The 21,565-nt window shown below is 44.0% G+C and overlaps 1 protein-coding gene across 1 annotated transcript in view; it reads right to left on the bottom strand.

The window, feature by feature from the left end:
- Positions 1–21,565, bottom strand: part of LOC141144695 (maternal DNA replication licensing factor mcm6-like) — a 359,926-nt gene that overhangs the window by 111,740 nt on the left and 226,621 nt on the right. Inside the window, 1 exon segment of the mRNA XM_073630632.1 lies at positions 285–392. Coding sequence (XP_073486733.1) covers positions 285–392 — 108 coding nt within the window.

Here is a 21,565-nt window from a genome sequence, read left to right as displayed (position 1 = left end):
TTCGACCGATCCGAATTCAAATTGTTCTGAAAAGTTGGAATTCGTTAGAAAATGAATAAAACAAAACTAATTTTAATGCGATTTCAACTAATCTCGTTACCATTTCATTCAGAGATTCAGCTACATCTGAATAACCAAAAATTCGTCCCAATTGAACTGAAACAAATTGCACATGTCTACACAACACACCTCATTCATTTACCTGTTAAATAGAATTAAACTATCGATAGCTTGAAACCATTAAGGATAACAACGTTTTTACCCTATGGAAATATCATTCTTACCTTTACACCAGCTTTGGTAATTGATATAGTTTGCTGTTCCATTGCCTCATGAATGGCCACCTGATCTTTCAAATCCATTTTGTCAAACTCGTCAATACAACAAACTCCCTTAATAAATACAAGAAATGGCACAAATGAAAAAAAAACGAAAGCATTGCAAACTAAATCAAATAGAAGTTATCAAGAAAAAAAAATGTATAAAGTAAGCCAGTGATCTATATTTGCAGCTGCGTCAATTTTACTTTTCAAGTTTTTAAATGAAATATTTTAAAGCGCAACTCCACTTTTGAGAAAAAAAAAAAAAAAAAAAACACGATCGATGTACATTGCAGTGATTTTTAACAAACTTTGTTGCAGATTCCTACCTTTTGTTATGCTGAAGAAATCACTGTTTGTACCTCTGTGCTGAGTGAGTCTAATAGGCAGGGCTTTTTTTCTCAGAGAATAGGTGCAGGAACTCAACCATGCCCGCAACACACACATACCTGCCAAATGGCATCAAATAGTAGCTCTTCCCTCTGCATACAACCCCCTCCCTCATCTCCCCCCCTTCTTAAAAGCTCCACCATCTGTCATATGTTTTACCTTTGTTGCAATATTAAGCTGAAACACCTATCCGGCTGTAGTACCTCCCAGCATACTATACTATACTATACTAGTGTCATTTGCAAGGGAGATCATGCAGTAGGAGCATCAACAACTGGTCACCAGGGAAAAAATGGAGACCACAGAGGGTGCAGCCTACCATGCACCCTCTCCTGCCCATGACTGCATTGAACCCTGGGGTGCCTGTTCTATATCTCCCTTGTCCCTGTCCGGCACTCAGTGAGATCTGCGCAGGAGATCTGACCTGTGGGAGCTACTGGGAGATAAGCTATCACTTCTAAATGCAGAAACTGGACTTCAGTGTTACCAAGTGATAGTGGTGAGCAGGGAGCAGAAGACCTGAGCCAGAGGTGGTGGAACTGAGTTCCCCCTAGTTCCTGCTGAAAAAAGCCCTGCTAATAGGAGTGGTTTCATAATCAACCAGCTGCTGCTGCTATAGAGCTTCTAATGAGGAAAACCGCAGGGTCTGTATCCCTTTAGACATGATTTCCTATTGGGAGTATCTTATCAAAAATGACTGTTGCAGGGAATGCCAAAATCTGACTTGTATTTTAGTGTAGACTTCGGGGAAAATTAGTAAGCCAATTATACAAGCAGGAAATTAGGTTTCTGGGGAGCATTTATTACACATGCTGTGTAGAGACCTTTTGCTCCCTAGCTCCCTCATCACCTCCTCCCATATCCGCCTCCAGGACTTCTCCCGAGCTTCGCCCATCCTCTGGAATTCCCTACCCCAATCTGTCAGACTGTCTCCAAATTTATCCACTTTTAGGCAATCCCTAAAAAAACTTTCCTCTTCAGAGAAGCCTATCCTGCCTCCATCTAACTGCATTATTTTCTCCATAGAGCTCATCCCTCACAGACATTACCCTTTTGTAGATTGTAAGCTCTAACAAGCAGGGCTCTCTGATTCCCCCTGTGTTGAATTGTATTGTAATTGTACTGTCTGCCCTAATGTTGTAAAGCGCTGCACAAACTGTCGGAGCTCTATGAATCCTGTATAATAATAATGATGAACATCTCCAGGTAACCATATTGCATTTTACAGAAAATTACAGCGACTGCAAATGAAAAAGAAAAAAGGTAATTTTTAATAACATTCAATTACAATACAACTTGTGTCGCAATTGTATATGCTATATATTTATTTTTATTTGCCATTTTTTTCCTATGAAAGTGGAGTTGCCCTTTAAGGAGAAATAGCAGTGGTATCACTGTAGCAAAATGACCGGTAAGCATGAAGGATATGGCAGTAGGGAAAAGGATCTCAACATTCAGCAATATTGAGATTGACCATTCCAACTCTATGCAAAATACATTTTAGCAGTTTCACAAACCAAAATCTGATTTGATCATAACTTAACCCAAATCAGTGGTTTCCCCATACTAGTTCAATTGACTTTTTATAGAGTCGTCAGCAAGGTTAAATTAACAGGGAATCTACTTTTGCTTCTTGAAGAAGGGCGGTATAACAGAATATGTTCTACTCCTTGGACAGGAAAGCCTCTAGAAGAAATAACTAAATCCTGACCTCCTCATGTGAGCATATTATGGGTCTACTATACTCTGACCCCCTATAGGACCAACTTGCTAGTTTATACATTTGTTCCAACCCCCCATAATGGTGTTTTTGTCTTCACTCCAGGGCTCCCTCTCAAGTGAATATGCTTTTGGCTTCTCTTTCAGATTACTTTCAAATGTCATTTCTGTCCAGGTTCTATTTTTTCTTGGACAGGAGGCGACGTGTAAAAAGGTAAATCCTCTTGAAATATCCCCATTTATGCTGGGGCTTAGATGTATTGTGCCTAAAAGGGAATAACTGCATTGCAGTACTGTGAATATGCTAAAGAATGGTTGGTTTCTTCCTTTCTCTGCTTCTCCTAGTCGGTCTTGCCCCTACTAATCTAGCCGACTTCAGCCCTTTTTGCAAAATAATTTCCAGTTACTGCATGCTCAGTAGGGATGGGCTTTATGTTCGGGTTGAACAGGAGTTCAACTTGAACATTGGCTGTTCGCACAATAGCGAACAATTTGGGGTGTTCGCGGCAAATTCGATAGCCAAGGAACACCCTATAAAAGTCTATGGGCGCTAAATTGCTAATTTTAAAAGGTTAATATGCAAGTTATTGTCATAAAAAGTGTTTGGGGACCCCGGGTCCTATCCCAGGGGACATGCATCAATGCAAAAAAAGTTTAAAAAAAAACGGCAGTTTTTTCGGGAGCAGTGATAATAATTTAATTAATTTAATAATGCTTAAAGTGAAACAATAAAAGTGTAATATTCCTTTAAATTTTGTACCTGGGGGGTGTCTATAGTATGCCTGTAAAGTGGCGCATGTTTCCCATGTTTAGAACAGTCCGAGAGCAAAATTAAATTTCTAAAAGGAAAAAAAGTAATTTAAAAAGTACTAGCGCTAGTGCTTGCGGCTATAATGAATTGTCGGCCCTGGCAATATTTATAAAAGTTCATTGATAAAAACAGCATGGGATTCCCCCACAGGGGAACCCCAAACCAATAAAATAAAAAAAAAGCGCGTGGGGGTTCCCCCAAATTCCATACCAGGCCCTTCAGGTCTGGTATGGATTTTAAGGGGAACCCCATGCCAAAATTTAAAAGAACAAAAATGGCATGGGGTCCCCCCCGAAAAGCCATACCAGACCCTTATCCAAGCACGCAACCTGGCAGGCCGCAGGAAAAGGGGGGGGGGCAAGAGTGCGCCCCCCCTGAACCATACCAGGCCACATGCCCTCAACATTGGGAGGGTGCTTTGGGGTAGCCAAAGCACCTTGTCCCCATGTTGATGGGGAGAAGGGCCTCATCCCTATAACCCATGCCTGGTGGTTGTGGGGTCTGCGGGGGGGGCTTATCGGAATCTGGAAGCCCCCTTTAAACAAGGGTACCCCGGATCCTGGCCACCCCTTGTGTAAATTGGTAATGGGGTACAAATGTACCCCTACCATTTCACAAAAAAAGTGTCAAAAATGTTAAAAAAACGACAATAGACGGTTTTTGACAATTCCTTTATTAAGGTCTTCTTTCCCCACTTGTTCTAACATCTTCTTCTGGTCTTCCTACGGTGTTCTTCCTCCATCTTGTTCTTCCCCCACTTCTTCCTCTATCTTCCTCTGCTTCTTCCTCTTGTCCTCTCATCCGGCATCTTCCTCTGGCTTCTTCTTCCCTGTTTTGTCCTCCGGATGATCCGCCTCAATGGAAGTCTCCCGTTGTGTGACGCTTCTGTTCAGACGACAGCTCTTATATACGGAGGGCGGGGTCACCGGGTGGCTCCGCCTCCATTATATAAGAGCTGTCACCTGAACACCGAAGACCAGAAGAAGATGGAAGAAGAACCAGGGAAAGTAGAAGACATTAATAAAGGAATTTTCCAAAACCATCTATTGTCTTTTTTAACATTGACACCTTTTTGGTGAAATGGTAGGGGTACATTTGTACGCCAATACCAATACACACTGGGGGGCCGGGATCTGGGGGTCCCGTTGTTAAAGGGGCTTCCAGATTCCAATAAGCCCCCTGCCCGCAGACCCCCACAACCACCGGGCAAAGGAAGTGGGGATGAGGCCCTTCTTCCCATCAACATGGGGACAAGGTGCTTTGGGTGGCTACCCCAAAACACCCTCCCAATGTTGAGGGCACGTGGCCTGGTATGGTTCAGGAGGGGGGCACTCTTTCGTCCCCCCCTCTTTTCCTGTGGCCTGCCAGGTTGCATGCTCGGATAAGGGTCTGGTATGGATTTTTGGGGGGACCCCACACCATTTAAAAAAAAAAATTAGGCACGAGGTTCCCCTTAATACCCATACCAGACCTGAAGGGCCTGGTATGGAATTTGGGGGACCCCCATGCATTTTTTTTTAACATTTTGGTTCGGGGTTCCCCTGTGGGGGAAATCCCATGCCGTTTTTATCAATGAACTTTTATGTGTATTGCCTGGACTGACAATTCATTATAGCCGCTAGTGCTAGTACTTTTATATGACTTTTTTTCCTTTAGAAATGTAATTTTGCTCTCGGACTGTTCTAAACACGGGAAACCTGTGCCACTTTACAGGCATACTATAGACACCCCCCAAGAAGGAAATTTAAAATGGAAACTTATTATTTCACTTTAAGCATTATTAAAATCACTGCTCCCGAAAAAAAACGTCAGTTTTTAAAACTTTTTTTTGCATTGATACATGTCCCCTGGGTCAGGACCCAGATCCCCAGATCCCCAAACACTTTTTAAGACAATACCATGCATATAAGCCTTTAAAATTAGCACTTTTGAATTTTCATATTCGTGTCCCATAGACTTTAACGGTGTTCAAACACATTTTTTGCCTGTTGGCATGTTCTGGTGCGACCCGAACCGGGGGGTGTTCGGCCCATCCCTAATGCTCAGTGACTAATGGCATCAAGTTGCCATGGAGAGGTCTGGACGTGATAAACAGTTTCCAAAAAATAAAAACAAACAGTGGCGCTAGGTTGATGTAAATAAGTAGATGACAACTTTAAAAAGACAAATAAAAACTCAAGAGTAACAAAAGTCCATGAATAAAGACCATATTCAATCAGCACTTGGAGGCAGCTCCTTAATGCCGTGTGTAGACAATTCCGACACACAAAGTACCAAGCAAGCTCAGAATAAATTACGAGACGGAAGCGCTCGGTCTGGTAAAACCACCACTCGTAAGAGATAGCACATTCGTCACGCTGCAATTTTTTAAATAGTTTAATGCAGCACATTCTCACACATTCACATTCACATTCTAGCACATTTATAATGCTAGAAGAATGAAGTTGTTTTGCTGCTCATTTACACAGAGTTCTCACAAACTGATTTCTGTATTTATTTCTCATGATCTCCTGAATATAATTTTTTTGTTTTGTCAGATCTCCAGAATAATTTATTTTTTTGTTTTTATAGTGATTTTTTTTTTTCTCGTTGTGTGTCAAGTTACCACAACACCATTATTAGCTTGTATTTATTAATCTGGTTGTTTCGTGTTGGTGTCCCTTGTTAATTTGACATTGTATTTTGGAAATGTACCTGCCTACTCACAAACTGTCCTTTTTGAAGTACAACACATAGGCAAGCATTAAAAATATATATTTATTCTGGGTCATAACAAAATAAAGAGGAAGGCAACGCTGGAGAAACTGGTGAAGTTGGTGAAGCCTTTGTACCCCAGGGCACACATCAATTATTTGCCAGCCAAAATTGGTGGCCTGAGGAGTCCATATAATAGTGAGCACAATCCGGTCCAGGACTCCAAGAGATCAGGAACAGCAGCAGATGACCTCTACGTCCCCAGGCTGTGGTCATATAACACCCTGCATCTGTTGCCAGACCAGACTGAACCCAGGCCATCTCTCTTTTCTTGCTTACACACTTGCTTCCAGGCTGTGGCTGTGGTGTTGGAGGTGTGGCAGGAGGTGGAGGATGGTCCAACTCACACAGGTGGGTATTGGGTGTGATTTGGCCCCTCAACCCTTTAATGCGAGATAAATGATTTCCTCACACATGATGCGTTGGCCCTCCTCCATGTCCTGCATTTTGCAGGCTGCCATGGAGGCAAAGGCCTCTTCAGGATCGAGGGGGGTTCTGAGAGCGGCATTAGCCTCCCGAATCCACCCAAGAGCTGCCTCCTCCCCATTACTCCCCTTCCTGGCCCTTTTTTGTGGAAGGTGGAGGGGAGGGACCTGAGATTGTGTCAGGCTACTGGGCCCTGCCACCTCCTGGCTGCTACTTACCCCCTGCCACCTCCTGGCTGCCTCTAACCCCTGCCACCTCCTGGCTGCCACTAACCCCTGCCACCTCCTGGCTGCCACTAACCCCTGCCACCTCCTGGCTGCCACATTCCATAGCCTTCTCGTGGCTGCCACATTCCACAGCCTCCTCCTGGCTGAGGCTTTCCTGTGTAAGAAAAAGGGACATAGTTTTAGTATTTTGTTCAATCACACACAATTTTCAGCTCATGACTGTTGCAAATTGAATGTTAACAAATATAAAAAAAGACTATCATTCTGAGCCCAGCATTTGTCATTCTTGTCCCAAACCTTTTTGGCTACTACTGTCTATTGATATGTAAAACACTTTATTAAATCAGCAATTAGTGAGCAATACTAATATCTATTTCACATCATTTATTTTATGACAATAAATATGTTGAACAATGCTATACCTGGCTCAAGCTGGGCTCCTCCACTTCTTCCTGGGGGGAAGGCCCAGGTTGGACGTCGGAAGCCTCAGCTGGGGTTGAAGGAAGGGTTTCCCTGACTTCAGTCTGGTCTGCCAGAAAATGCAGTCTGTCATAGTACCACAGCCTGGGTACATAAATGTCATCTGCTGCAGCTCCTGATCTCATGAATTTCTGGACCTTAGTACGTTCACGATTATATGTGCTCCTCAGGCCACCATTTTTTTTTTTTTTTCAAATAGTTGATGTCTGCCATGGGGACCTGCGCTTCACCAACTCCAGCAGTTTCTCCAGCGCTGCCTGCCTCTTTATTTTGTTATTGTAATGCGGGGGTTTGACCTGCCACAGACAGGGCAGCTCTCTGTATTTATCTATGAATATTGGGAGGAAACCGTGGTCTTTGAACCCATCCATTTTCTCTGCAAGACACAACACAAGACAAACCCTAATGTCAGGTGAAACTCTCCTAATCTTGCCCCAATATAGGCCTCAATCAATAAGCAGTATAGGCCACTGATGCACCAAGTTAAATAATGTACCTTCATTAGAACAATAGTCGCTTCCGATACTCCTTCCTCCGCTCACAGATCGTACGTACGTTGCACGCGTGTTACACTTTATATACTCTGCGCATGCGTGAAACTCAGCTCGCGATGTTCGTTCTAGTGTATTCCCCGCCCCTTCTCTTTTGGCGCAGTGGGTAGAGAACATGGCGGAGACACAGCAGGTGCATGCAGAGAGAAGCAGCAACAAGAAAAGCCCGTAGTCACAAACGTCCTGATCACAAAGGAGATTGAAGGCCTCAAATATGTTCTTTGTAGAGATGGTGGAGATGGTGGACATCTTGAAGAGGGCCAACTATGATGGGAAGCATGGACCTTACCCAAACCCAAATGTGAGAAAGGCCAAGATCATGACTAAAGTTGTGAAGAGTGTGTGCCTGAATTTTGGGGGACGGCGATCCAAGGATCAACTGAAACGCTGGTCAGACCTGAAATTGAGGGGACAGGATCACTACAGAAGGATCCGGAAACTGCTTCAAAAAAAAAAAAAAAGCCCATTGGCGAACCTAGGAGACAGCTAAAAGAAACCCAAACAGTAAATCAAATTAAATATTAGTGCTGTTTCAAAAAGAAATTTAAAAAATGTCTCAGACATTTGGTGGCATATTAATGGCACCCCTACCCGCAAAGTACTCTAGATACTTTTGGCGAACTTCACGGGCGCTTTGGGGGGGGCAAGCCTGGACGGCCAGCCGATGAACGCCTGTAGAACTTGGTCTGGGTGAGGACCCCACCATCCGACCATACTTCCCCACATCCACATAGAGGAACTCATATGTCGCAGACACCACCGCCAACATCACAATACTATTAAACCCCTTCTAGTTATAATAGTATGACCCCGAGTTGGGGGGGTGGGACTATGTGGACGTGTTTCCCATCAATTGCCCCTCCACAGTTGGGAAAGTCCCAATGAACAGGTACACCGACGTCAGATTGTACCAGGCAAATTTCCCTGCCCCAGCTGCTGCACCGCCGAAATAAGTTCGCTCCCAGCCATCCACATGCCCAGCGGTTGAATGCTAGCTTGGCAAAATTGCTAGCACTTCAACTGCTACCTTTTCAGTTGGTAGACTCTGCCCTATTCCGTGAGTTTGTGGAATGTGCGGTTCCTCAGTGGCAGGTAGCCAAACGCCACTTTTTCTCATGGAAGGCGATTCCGGCTCTCTACCGGCATGTGGAAGGCAATGTCTTGGCCTTGCTGGACACGGAGGACGAGGAGGACGACGAGGATGACTTCCTTAGCGGAGGAGGAGGAGGAGGAGGACGAGGACGAGGACGAGGACGAGGACGAGGACGAGGACGAGGACGAGGACGAGGACGAGGACGAGGACGAGGACGAGGACGAGGACGAGGACTTCCTTAGCAGAGGAGGACGAGGAGGAAGAGGAGGAGGAGGACTTCCTTAGCAGAGGAGGAGGAGGAGGAGGAGGAGGAGGAGGAGGACGAGGACGAGGACGAGGAGGAGGAGGAGGAGGACGAGGAGGAGGAGGACGAGGACGAGGACGAGGAGGACGAGGACGAGGACGAGGACGAGGAGGATTGTGTCAGTATGGAGGTGGAGCCTGGCACTCAGCATCAGCAGCAGTCTTTAAGGGATCATTTACAGTCCCAAACACATGGACTTGTACGTGGCTGGGAGGAGGTGGCTGCGGACCATGTCGTCCTTAGTGACCCAGAGGACGCTGGACCGAATGTCTCAGCAAACCTACGCTGCATGGCCTCCCTGATCCTGCAAAGCCTGCGTAAGGATCCTCGTATTTGTGGTATCAAGGAGAAGGACCAATAATGGCTGGCAACCCTCCTTGATCCACGTTACAAGGGTAAGGTTGCGGACCTTATCTTGCCATCGCAGAGGGAGCAGAGGATGAAACATCTTCGGGAGGCCTTGCAGAAAGGTCTGTGCAATGCGTTCCCAGAGACTGGGAGGTTACAAACTCCTGTTTCTGGACAACGTGTTGCTGAGGCTTTGGTCAGTTAAAGGAGCGGTGGAGAAGGTGGCCGTCTGACCAATGCATTTAGACAATTTTTTAGTCCGCAGCCCCAAGGTATGATCGGTTCCAGCAACCATCGCCAGCGTCTGTTTTACATGGTGCAGGAATACCTAGGGGCAAGATCAGACTTGGACACCTTTCCCACCGAAAATCCTCTGGGTTACTGGGTCTTGAGGATGGATCACTGGCCAGAGCTTGCACAGTATGCAATTGAGCTACTGGCCTGTCCTGCATCCAGTGTTCTTTCGGAACACACATTCAGTGCTGCTGGAGGCTTTGTAACCAATCACAGGGTGCGTCTGTCCACCGACTCGGTCGATCGACTGACCTTCATAAAAATGAATCAGTCTTGGATTACCACCAGCTACCAAGCACCTGATGCTGATGTAACCGAATAATTTTTTCTGAAATGTCAGATCCCTTCAAAGACTGCCTATGCGGATGCTGAGTGACTATCCTGTTATGCTGAATAATTATCCTCTTCCTCCTCAATGATCATGCTGATAGCTTGTAAGAACATTTTTGGTTCTGGGCGCCGCCACCAGTGCCTAAGGCCCAATTTTTAAGCCCCTGTTTAACAAGAGCATGTAATTACAATTTTTGATGCAATTCTTTGCAGCAGGGCTAGTTCCGGCGCTCCAACTAGAGTATCTGTGAGGGGTTGCAGTGTTGTGGCACCAGCACCAGTGACTAAGGCCCAATTTTTCAGCCCCTGTTCAACAGGGGCATGTAATTACAATTCTTGATCTAATATTTCACAGCAGGGCCCTGTGAGGGCTTACAGTGTTGAGGCCACAACAACATGTAAGGCCCAAATTTCTGCTGAGTATATAGGGCAGGCCCCTACTTTCAAACATCCAACTTACAAACGACTCCTACTTGCAAACGGAAGGAGACAACAGAAAGTGAGATGAAATCTACCCCATAGGAAGGGAAATTCTCTCCTGTAAGATAATATGGGAAAAACTTTTCTCCTTTCCACTGATGCTTTATCACCAATCCTTGTTTCACTTAAAACCCCACATTTTCGGGGGGCGTGGCCTGAAGCGGCATGGGATAGGACGCAAGGCAGTGGAGCTCCGCCGACAGTCTATCCTTGAGATCAAATCCTAGGATTCTAGCCGAATATTGAGACCCCAAAACGACCCTAGCTACCTCACACTACTACTGGGATCATGTCACCACCGAAGAAGCCGACCGCAACGACCTCCATGTTGGAGCAGTACCGCCGACAGGAGAAGGAGAAAGAATCCCCAGGGCACGATGGCGGTGCCACGAGGGGAGAGGAGGCCGCTGTGAATGCAGACACAGCGAAGGTACTTGAAGCTATAACCATATGCCAGGAAGTGGTGGCTTCATGTCAGTCTACACTCAGCCCGGATTGAAGAGGTAAAGGTGGATATTTCATTGGTGAGACAGGATTTCCAGAAATTGAGGGACAGAGTCACTGAGGCTGAGACTCGACTTAGCATAGTGGAGGACTCCCCCCCCCCCCCCTTCAACAATCCACAGATGCTATACAATTGCAGGTTAACCAAATCCTGCTAAAGCAGGATGATTTAGAGAACAGAATCAGAAGATGTAACCTCAGATTCATAGGCCTCCCCAAGGGAGCGGAGGGGGGGTGATTCTACCACATTCCTTGAGTCACTGTTGTGTGACACCTATGGCAGAGAGGCCTTCTCCCCCACATTTGTTGTGGAGAGGGCGCACCGCATGTCGGGCAGACCACCACCAACTGGAGCGCCCCCACGCACATTTATAGCCAAATTTCTTAATTTCAAAGACCGGGATGCCATACTTCGCCTTAGCAGAGAAGAAGGCAATATCCCCTTCGGTAACAAAACAATCGCTGTATTCCCAGACTTCTCGGCGGAAGTTCAGCGTAAGCACAAAACATTTATGGAAGCCAAATGCAGACTCCGCATCAAACATATAAAATACGTGATGCTATTCTCAAAGTTAATATGCCTTCTTAATGCATCAGCTGTACACCCCTGAACAATTCTCTATTAAAGAAAGGGGGATATGCCTCACATATAAACAATGTTTTCTGTTACTGCTATTCATGGAATGGAGGAAGCCTATGTCTGGGGCAGTGTGCATGCCTGCCTGATTATAGCAACTTTACTTTGCACCTCTATGCGCATCTATATAAAAGGAAAGGAGCAACAGCCTGCATATAGACATTGCTCATTGATTCTGTTGCTCCGGCAGTGTAAAGGGAAGCTATTTACCAGCAACCATATCTGGAACAGGCCGTAAGACCACTAAAATACAATAATGTGTCCTTTGCCTTTAAATATTCCCAAATAAGGGGAACGAGCGGCAGGCTGCATTTTGATACGCATACCTGAGACTGTTGCCTCTGAGATATGAGGAGTTGCACTATACCAGTAACTATGCCTGGAGCAACCCATATGACTTCTTTAGTGTAACGCCTCCTACATAGTTGAGTGGGAAATTTTTGCATAGTATAGCAATTTGGTATCACTATACGAGGTTTACGGGGGGGAGGGGTGGGGGAAACAGTCCTTTAATTTTTATACTAATTTTGGGTCATTTATGCTTTCACCATTTGTTCTCTGAAAATGTTTGCTCAATATTTCCCTTGGCGGAGGGAAGCACTATGCCTGGGAGCTCACAGTAATAGTGAGCATAGTCCTACTCAGTGCTACGTTATGCAGTGTAAAGCCGCCCCACTAGTCATAGTTTCCAGCCTGGGAGGACATGTTTGGATTATTGCTATAATGGCTGAGGCCACGGCTACCATTATGGGGTTCGCTGTACGGCTATCAGACGACCTTTTCAGTATTTGCTTAGGTGTTATGGTTTTCCTCTCAGGCTGGACAAGGTTTATGCCATGTTGGCAGTTTGGGGAAATAGCCCGCATCAGTTGTGGACAATGCAGGGCGGGGAGGGGGGATTTATGGTTCATACGGTTACAAGGCAAAGTCTTTTACTATGTACAAACCGATCTTTCTAGGGGACATTGGGAAATAATTACGCTTTTATTGACAGTTATGTATTGGAGATTGTTTCTACCACCATCCAATTTTGGGGGGGGGATCTGAATACTGGAGCCGCTTCCTATAAGTACACCACCTCATGGCGTCATTAAAACTAGCAGTATGGAATGTGCGAGGGATTAGGGATCCAATAAAAAGGTCAGCTGTTTTTGCTCAACTTAAAAAGCAAAGAGCTGATGTGGTGGTACTTGGGGAGACCCATGCAGAAGGTTCGGTACAGAGGACACTTAAGTGTCCATGGATGGGATGGGTTTACCACTCAGTACATACCACACATTCTAGAGGAGTATCGATATTAGTCACTAAAACCACACATTTTGAGCTCCAGGATTCGGAAACCGACCCAGAGGGTAGATATGTTTTTCTGAGAGCTAAAATACAAGGTGACCCCATATTACTGGCGTTTTATGTACCACCCCCATTTCAGTTTTCCATTTTGACCAAGGGATTTGGTTTCATGGCTATGTACCCTAATACACCTGCTATTTGGCTCGGTGATTTTAATAATGTGCTGGATCCAACACTAGACAGGTTAACCGGATCCCTCTCCACAATTGCACCCCAACACCCAACAAGATTTGCAAGGCTACTTGATGACTTTAAATTAGTCGACACACAGCGGTATAAATACCCCACAATAAGGGCCTACTCATGCTTCTCCACTTCACACAACTCTATGTCCCGTATAGACCTTATCCTTATATCCAAAATACTACTCCCTAGGTTGATAGAAGCGGGATTTCACCCTAGATCGCTTTCTGACCACTGCCCGTACTGGGTCACTCTCCCCCTGTCACACACAAGACCTCCAAATTCATGGAGACTGAACCCCTTCTGGCTGACTCGGTTTCCAGAATACGATGATCTTGCTACTGAATGGGACCAATTTTTTGTGATTATTGGAGAATCTACATCACCACAAATAGTTTGGGAAAAATTTAAAAAACATGCGCGCATGATATTTATCATGCGTATCAATAAGTTGAAACGTACCTCTGAAATAACTACTGACATCACAATTAAACACTTACAAGAAGCAGAGAGGGCCTTTTTAGCTGACCCCACCACAGACAAAGCCAATAATCTTAAAATTTGTTCCAGAGCATTAGACCAATTACACTATGAAAAATCCAAACGCAAACTCTTCTTCCATAAACAAAAGTCATTTGAATATGGAGAAAGGGCCGGGAAGCTACTTGCGTATATGGTACACTGTGAAGAGAGACCCCCGGTAGTGATCTCCCTTCGTTCACATGACGGAGCTTTGATAACAGAGCCTACAGGAGTAGCATCCTTATTCAAAGAATTTTTTGCTGCTCTCTACACTACTACAGCTCCAGATGTCACCTTGATAGAGTCTTTTTTAGCTGACCTACCAATCCCTAAAATAACAGAAGAGCAAAAAAAAGAGCTAGAAGCCCCTTTAACAGAAGATGAAATATCTAGAGCAATCGCTGCATTCCCCAATTCAAAGGCCCCGGGCTCGGATGGTTTGCCTGTGGAATTCTATTCCACATACTCGGACCAATTGATTCCTAGACTTCTAGCATTATACAACTCCATTTTTGAAAATTCAGTCCTCCCAGCATCCATGAGGGAAGCTACTATAATTTTAATTCCCAAACCAGGAAAAGATCCACACCTTCCGGAATCTTATCGTCCCATCTCCCTGCTTCAGGTAGATGTTAAGATTCTTGCTAAAATTCTTGCTATTCGCCTTAACACAGTCATCTTGTTGCTGGTTCATGAGGATCAAGCTGGATTCATGCCAGGGAGAAACACGTCCTTCAACCTTTGGAGGCTGTTTATTAATCTCCAGACGAAACATGACAATGTTGGGTCCAGAATAGTCGTTGCCTTGGACACAGCCAAGGCTTTCGACTCAGTCGAATGGAGGTATTTATGGACCTGTCTGGCTAGGTTTGGGCTAGGTCCCAGATTTATAAAATGGATCCAGCTTCTGTATCAGGATCTAGTGGCGAGAGTTCTGGCAAACGGATGGCCATCGGAGCAGTTCCCTCTATCCAGGGGTACGAGACAGGGGTGCCCACTGTCACTGTTGCTATATGCACTGGCGGCAGAACCTCTAGCAATAGCTATACGGGAACATCCAGGAATAGTGGGCCTACAGAGGGGAGAGATAGTGGAAAAAATAAGCACATATGCTGACGATACCCTGCTGTATCTTGATGACTAAGGATTCCCTACCAATAGCCCTGGCCCTTATAGAACATTTCGGCACATTCTCTGGACTAAGGATTAATTGGAACAAATCCCAAATACTGCCACTAGACAGCTTTCCACCACCTAAAGATAGGGCTCTACTTCCCTTACAGAGAGTAAACACCATAAAGTATGTGGGAATACGAACCACCCGAATCCCATCAGACTACATACAGCTTAATATTACACCAATGCAGGAAATGCTTAGACAAAAGACACAGGCATGGGCCCGTCTCCCACTGGGAGTGATGGGCCGAATAAATTTAATAAAAATGGTCCTTCTTCCAAAGGTTCTGTATATGCTTTGGCACTCACCGGTGTATTTGGTGCTAAAGCATTTCAAAATACTTGAGACTCATCAAACCGTTTGTTTGGGGCAGCAATAGGCACAAACTCCCTTGGTACAAACTAAAATATCTTGCCGGAATGGCGTTACCTGATTTTAATGCATACTATATAGCGGCCCAGCTTTCACAGATTTTCCATATTGATAAAATAGATAGAGATAGATTTCTACACTCTTTGTCCAAAATTGACTAGACAGACCCTAGACTTCCTGGTAGCGATAACGGGTAAAGACAGAGACGAGGGCCAAAAGAAGGACCGTAAATCACTTTTATACCAATACAGAAAGGTGTGGGAGATGGCCTCTGATAAAATGAGTGTCATGTCTCCCCATAGCTGCACTCATCTTTGGCATAATATATCCCTACCAGAGTTTAACCTTCTACACAACAACAAAGTATGGAGTTCAAAGGGAATAGTTTACCTGGCTCAAATCACTCAAAATGGAAAACTGAAGTATTTCAATAGTTTAAAAACGGAATTTGCATTACCAGAACAAATGTTTTATCGCTATATACAATTACGACACGCATTTCGTGCACAGTTTCCTTTAGATGATCTAAACTTGAATGATAACCCCCTACTGGCAGCAGTAAAATGCCTGGACCCAAAGAAATTGATTTCGCAATTTTACAGCATGCTGACACTTCCTCAAGCAACTTCATCTGCATACGCACTTAAGACCAGGTGGGAGGGAGAGTTGGGCCCTATAGAAGATTCTGAGTGGAGTGATGCACTTGATACTTGCAAACTAGTGTCACCTAAATTATCGGACCGCTTAACGCAAATTTTTATAACACATAGAGCATACCTCACACCTCAGAGTTTCTAAATATAAAAGCAACCAACCTAATGTGTGGTCAGGCAATGGGTTCCTATTTTTACCTATTGTGGAAATGCCCCAAGATTCAAGCCTTCTGGATGCAGGTGGTACAGTTCTTACATGATAAAATGGGCTCCCCCATCACACTGCAGCCAAAGCCATGCCTTCTAGGAATTTTTCCAGATCCAGATCTTGATAAATTCACCAAAATATTTTTACACGAAACTCTTCTCTGCTCGTAAAATCATAGCCAGATTCTGGATGAGACCTAATCCGCTGGAATTTGTGCAATGGCTAACAGAAATCAATAAAGTTCTGCCATACAAGAAACTAATGTATTCTAATAGGGGGTGTCCATCTAAGTACGATAAGATATGGGATAGGTGGCTGAAAACCCCCGAAACACGTTTATAACCAAAAATCCAAACATGATAGATTAAACTAACCCCCCCTCATTGACACAATTAAATATAATGGAACCCAGATCTCTACTATTTGGTCCCATCCCCTACAATCTGATCGCACAATGGATACAATAAGTGTTAAAGCGGGGGTCCACCTATCTATCATTTTTTTTTTTTTGGAGTTCATTCAAAAACTTTTCTTCTCATCATTATCTACTCACATGTTCTGTGTAATAAGTCCGCCTGTGTTCCGATTTCGTTGTAAAGAATAACTTATAAAATTCACTGAAGGCGGTTTCCATCTTCATTGTGGGCATTTGAAGCCAACAAGCATGTATTTCCTGGATGCAGTGAATGCTGTGCTCCCAGCATTCACCGAGATGTTGTGATGATGCTGTTTGCACAATGCATGCTGGGAAGCCTGAGACTAGCTCCCAGGGGACTGTGGGAGGTCTGGGAGAGGCTAGAAACACGCCTACTCCCATGGGAGGAAAACCAGGAAGTGCTAAGAAGATTAGAAAGAAAAAGGTAATTACGGCGATTTAAATTTTTTTACACAGCATGTCAGCATCTAGGCAAGGAAGAGAATGCATAGAGATAATGTTCAAAATTTGGGTGAAAACCCCGCTTTAATAATGATGATTTTACCATACCTCGCATGATATGTAGAGTTGAATGGCTGTATATGATAACAATGTTATGGTACTAGGCCAATATTCATATTAGTAAAGGGAGCAACTGTACATATATAATTGATAACCTGGTTCATTAACTTGGATGACTGTCAAAACAACCGATTGTATGTAATCTTCTCCTTTTTGTTCAATAAAAAGATTTTGCCAGAAAAAAAACCCCACATTTTCAAAAAACATTTGTCATTGGGACAAAAAGTGAGGTAAAATCTTCTGAAGAGGAGCACAGACAGCAAAACAAATGTCACAGAGGTGATAACCCTTCCCTATGTTTTCCAAAAAGCTTAAAAACAGATTTTTTGGCTGGAGCTACACTTTAAAAATGTACCAGTTCAAAATTACAGATTCTACTTAACAAACCTACAGTCCCTGTCTTGTTTTCACCGCCTGTATACTGCTGTTCAGAGTATATAGGGCCTGAGGGCCCCACGCCTTTCCTTTTTTTAATTTGGGTGCGGGTTTCCCCTTAATATCCATACAGGACCCAAAGGGCCTGGTAATGGACTGGAGGGTACCCATGCCATTTGTCTCACTGATTTTCATCCATATTGCCAGGACCCGACATTACATTAAAGCCGCAAGCAGTTTTAAATGACTTTTTTTCCTTTAAAAAATGTCATTTTGTGCAGGGACTGTTCTAAGCATGGGAAACACGTGCCAGTTTACAGGCATACTATAGACACCCCCCAGGTATGATATTTAAAAGGAATATTTCACTTTTTTTTACTTTAAGCATCATTAAAATCACTGCTCCCGAAAAAACAGCCGTTTTTAAAAGTTTTTTTTGCATTGATACATGTCCCCTGGGGCAGGACCCGGGTCCCAAAAACCTTTTTAGGACAATACCATGAAAATTAGCCTTTAAAATGAGCACTTTTGATTTTGAACGTTTAAGTCCCATAGACGTCAATGGGGTTCTAACATTCGTGCAAATTTTCGGTCCGTTCTCAGGTTCTGGTGCGAACCGAACCGGGGGGTGTTCAGCTCATCCCTACTCGCCACACAGTGAGACAAAACCATGTACAAAAACATAAAAAGACATTAAGTGACAAAACATAGGCATCAATCAAAAAATAAAATAAATAAAAGAAAGTGGGGAAGGGATAGTGGAGAGGAGAGTGAAAAAGGTGGCCATTGTGTAAAACAATGACCAGGCCCTCCGGCCAGGAATAAAAAATTCCTCTGGTCCCAGCCAAAAGGCCCGGCCCAAGAGGCAGGTGCTAAAAAAGCGTGTTCTATGGTGCAGTGACCGTGGTGCCTCAAATCAAAGTGACTGCCACTCTCAGCGATTTTATGGCACCCCTGGAGTGCCACTCCAGGGGCACATACTCCATAGGCTTTCAAGAACAACCCTGGCCACCGGCCCGGACCACAGCAGCCCCCACCCCAGGCAGGAAGGCATGGAGTTCTGGAAGCTTGGTGAGAGTCCTTTACCATCAGGCCTTACCGTCGATTATTTAAAGACAAAATATAAGTTCCACTTATCAGATTCCTCCCCCCCTCTGATGGCCCATTGTAAAAATTTTTAGGGGGTGGGGTGGGGGGGGGGGAGGTTTTGGACAGGTAATCCTCTCCACTTCATTGAGAGCTGAATGCAGAAATAATGTGTTTTACTTTGGCCAACCCCTCTTTAAACTGTTGGCAGCCCACTGGACAGGTAAGAAGTAATCATAATACAAAAATAGAAATACACACCGTCCTAATTGAAGCACTTTTTTTTACATTCTGCAATTACCTATCAAGATAATAGGAGAAAAAAAAAAAACTTTAAACAGTACCATTTGAAAAGTATACAGGCAGGCCTTTTCACTACATGCTTTGGGGAATTCATCCTTAAATATGACCACAAAAGAGGTAGGTATAGTGTGTATGGGTTGGGCAAAGTCAGCAGATAGAGGATTGGTATCGGTTGACTTAGCGGTTGGGGTGGAGGGAGGGTTACAAATTATTTTGGGAACCAAAAAAAGCCTCTGGCACTCTGCATGAATTTAAGCACACAAATATAATTTGTACACATTTTAGGGGATGTTTAGGGTAAAGCAGTACTATGGATCTGACAAAATACATTGTTAAGTGACTAGGCTAGGCGGATATGGGCCCAGGATAGCATGCTGGGGAGGTTTGTGAAGGCAAATATGCATGAAGGACAAAAGAGGAGCATTAAAAACTTCCAGCATGCATGAGGACATTCACAGCATATTACGATCATGGTAATTAGGGAATGATTAAAGCAATACATTAGCAAACATTAAATACATAGAATGTGATGTTAAAGGAGAAATCTTATCCTAATATAGTCCTTCTGCAGGACCTGAATGATGGCAGAACAGGTCTATGGAATAATGATCCCCAGAGCCTGGGGGGAGATGCCTGTCGAGAACGTGATATCTTGCAGACTTCTCCCCGTCGCCAAGTACTGCAACATGGCGACGAGCCTCTGCTCGGAAGTGATGGCTTGCCGCATGCAGGTGTCCTGCCTGCTAATATAAGGGGACAGCAAAGCCAACAAACGGTGAAAAACGGGGTCTGTCATCCGGAGAGAATTCCGGAAATCATCAGGATTATTCTCACAGATCTCCCTCAACAAAAGGCATATGACAGAATTGGTCATGCTGGAGCAACCAATTCCTTGTCCATGAACTCCTCCCCACCCTGTTCATGGACTGAGCTTGGGTCAAAGTAAGAACCCCAACAACAAGCCCCTGCACAGCACAAACTCTACAATGAGTACGTAACCGCAACATGGCTTCAAAAATGGTCGGCTGGTCAGAACGAACTAACAGAAAGCACTGAAAAACAGCAAGGCCTGAGAAGAGCGAGCTGAAAATCAGAAACGAGCAGACAAGAACGCACTTAAATATCAAATATGTACTATAATAATTCTCACTGACAAACAAATGCAAACTGACTACACGCACTGAAGAACAGATACGAACCCACAAGCACAAACCGGAGATCGGAAAAGCACGAGTCTGGAAAGCACGAAACGGCTCTCAAACTTCTACTAACGCAAGATAAACACAAGATTAGCAGAAGGAGCCCAAAGGGTGGCGCACTGGCTATTGAACATCCCTATTCTAGTCCCGTCATACGTGTTGTACATCACCGCGTTCTTGACGTTCGCAATTTCCGACCAACCTTGTGTGACCGCATGTATGTAAGACAAGTTTGAGCCAACATCTGTCAGAAAAAATCCATGGATTTTGTTGTCGGAACGTGCGATCGTTTGTACGAGGCATTGGAGTGAAACAGTGAACTCTGTGTAGAAAGACTAAGTGGAGTATTAAAAACGTTGGTTTAACTGCTTCAGCCCCAGGAGATTTTACCCCCTTCCTGACCAGAGCACTTTTTGCGATTCGGCACTGCATTGCTTTAACAATTTGGTGCAACATCACACGACCATGCAAACAAAATTGACGTCCTTTTTACCCACAAATAGAGCTTTCTTTTGGTGGTATTTGAACATCTGCGGTTTTTATTTTTTGCGCTATAAAGACAAAAAAAAAAAAAACTCCTCACTCCTTAAGGTGAATATAAGGTTTTAAGTTCTTTGTATGTGCATTAAGTGATAACAATTGTCAATTATAATTTGCGTTTATTCATGCTCTTCATTGTGTTCCATTACTTATATTAGTAAACTGTTCTGAGTGGTTCAGTGCTATTGTGCAAGTTTCTCATTGCTAACGTCACATTGCAGAATGGAGGTAAGAGGATCTGCAGAGTCGGTGTAGCCAGTGGGGTATAGAGTTAATCAGCAGCCCCCACGGTGGTACCGCTACACAGAAAATGTCCTTCTCACTTCAAGCAAGGTATCCAAAATTGTTGATCTTTCTGGAGCCATGATCAGCAAGGTCATGTAGTAGTTTCCTAGGGGAACGGTCAGTTTCTCAAAATCTGATGATTCCATGGGCAAACTCGCAAGGTTGCATTGCAGGCATTTCCATTTTTTCTACAGCAATTGGATCACAAATCATTGTGCCAAGTTATCTTCCTTCCATCCCTAATTTGACAGATCTTCTGGGGTGGACCGACATACAGAAATTTTACCTCCCTGGCGGTATGATCATTTCAGATTTTAGGTGCTGAAAGCGGTACCATTATTTTGCACAGAAATTTGGCGTTTTATATTGTAGGCCTGTAATTCTTAGGAATAACTCACTTAAATCTGTCCAAACAAGAGTCTAGTAGACATCCCAGGTATGATAAAGTTTGAAAAACGAAATAAAAAATTATAATTTAATAAATAACTATAAATAATTATAACAAATAATATAATAATAATAAAAATTATTCAATAATGTAATCAAATCAAAAACACTGAAATTTGCTCAGTTGCAGAATTGTCGCTTTCGTTACTTTTAGTGTTTGGTGACAGATTTCCCCACAAATGACTATCACTCAATTCTGC

This window comes from Aquarana catesbeiana, linkage group LG05, assembly GCF_042186555.1.
Source record: "Aquarana catesbeiana isolate 2022-GZ linkage group LG05, ASM4218655v1, whole genome shotgun sequence".
NCBI classification, from domain to species: Eukaryota; Metazoa; Chordata; class Amphibia; order Anura; family Ranidae; genus Aquarana; species Aquarana catesbeiana.
Note: the sequence above shows the minus strand (reverse complement) of the source record. Positions and strands in the feature narration are given on the sequence as shown.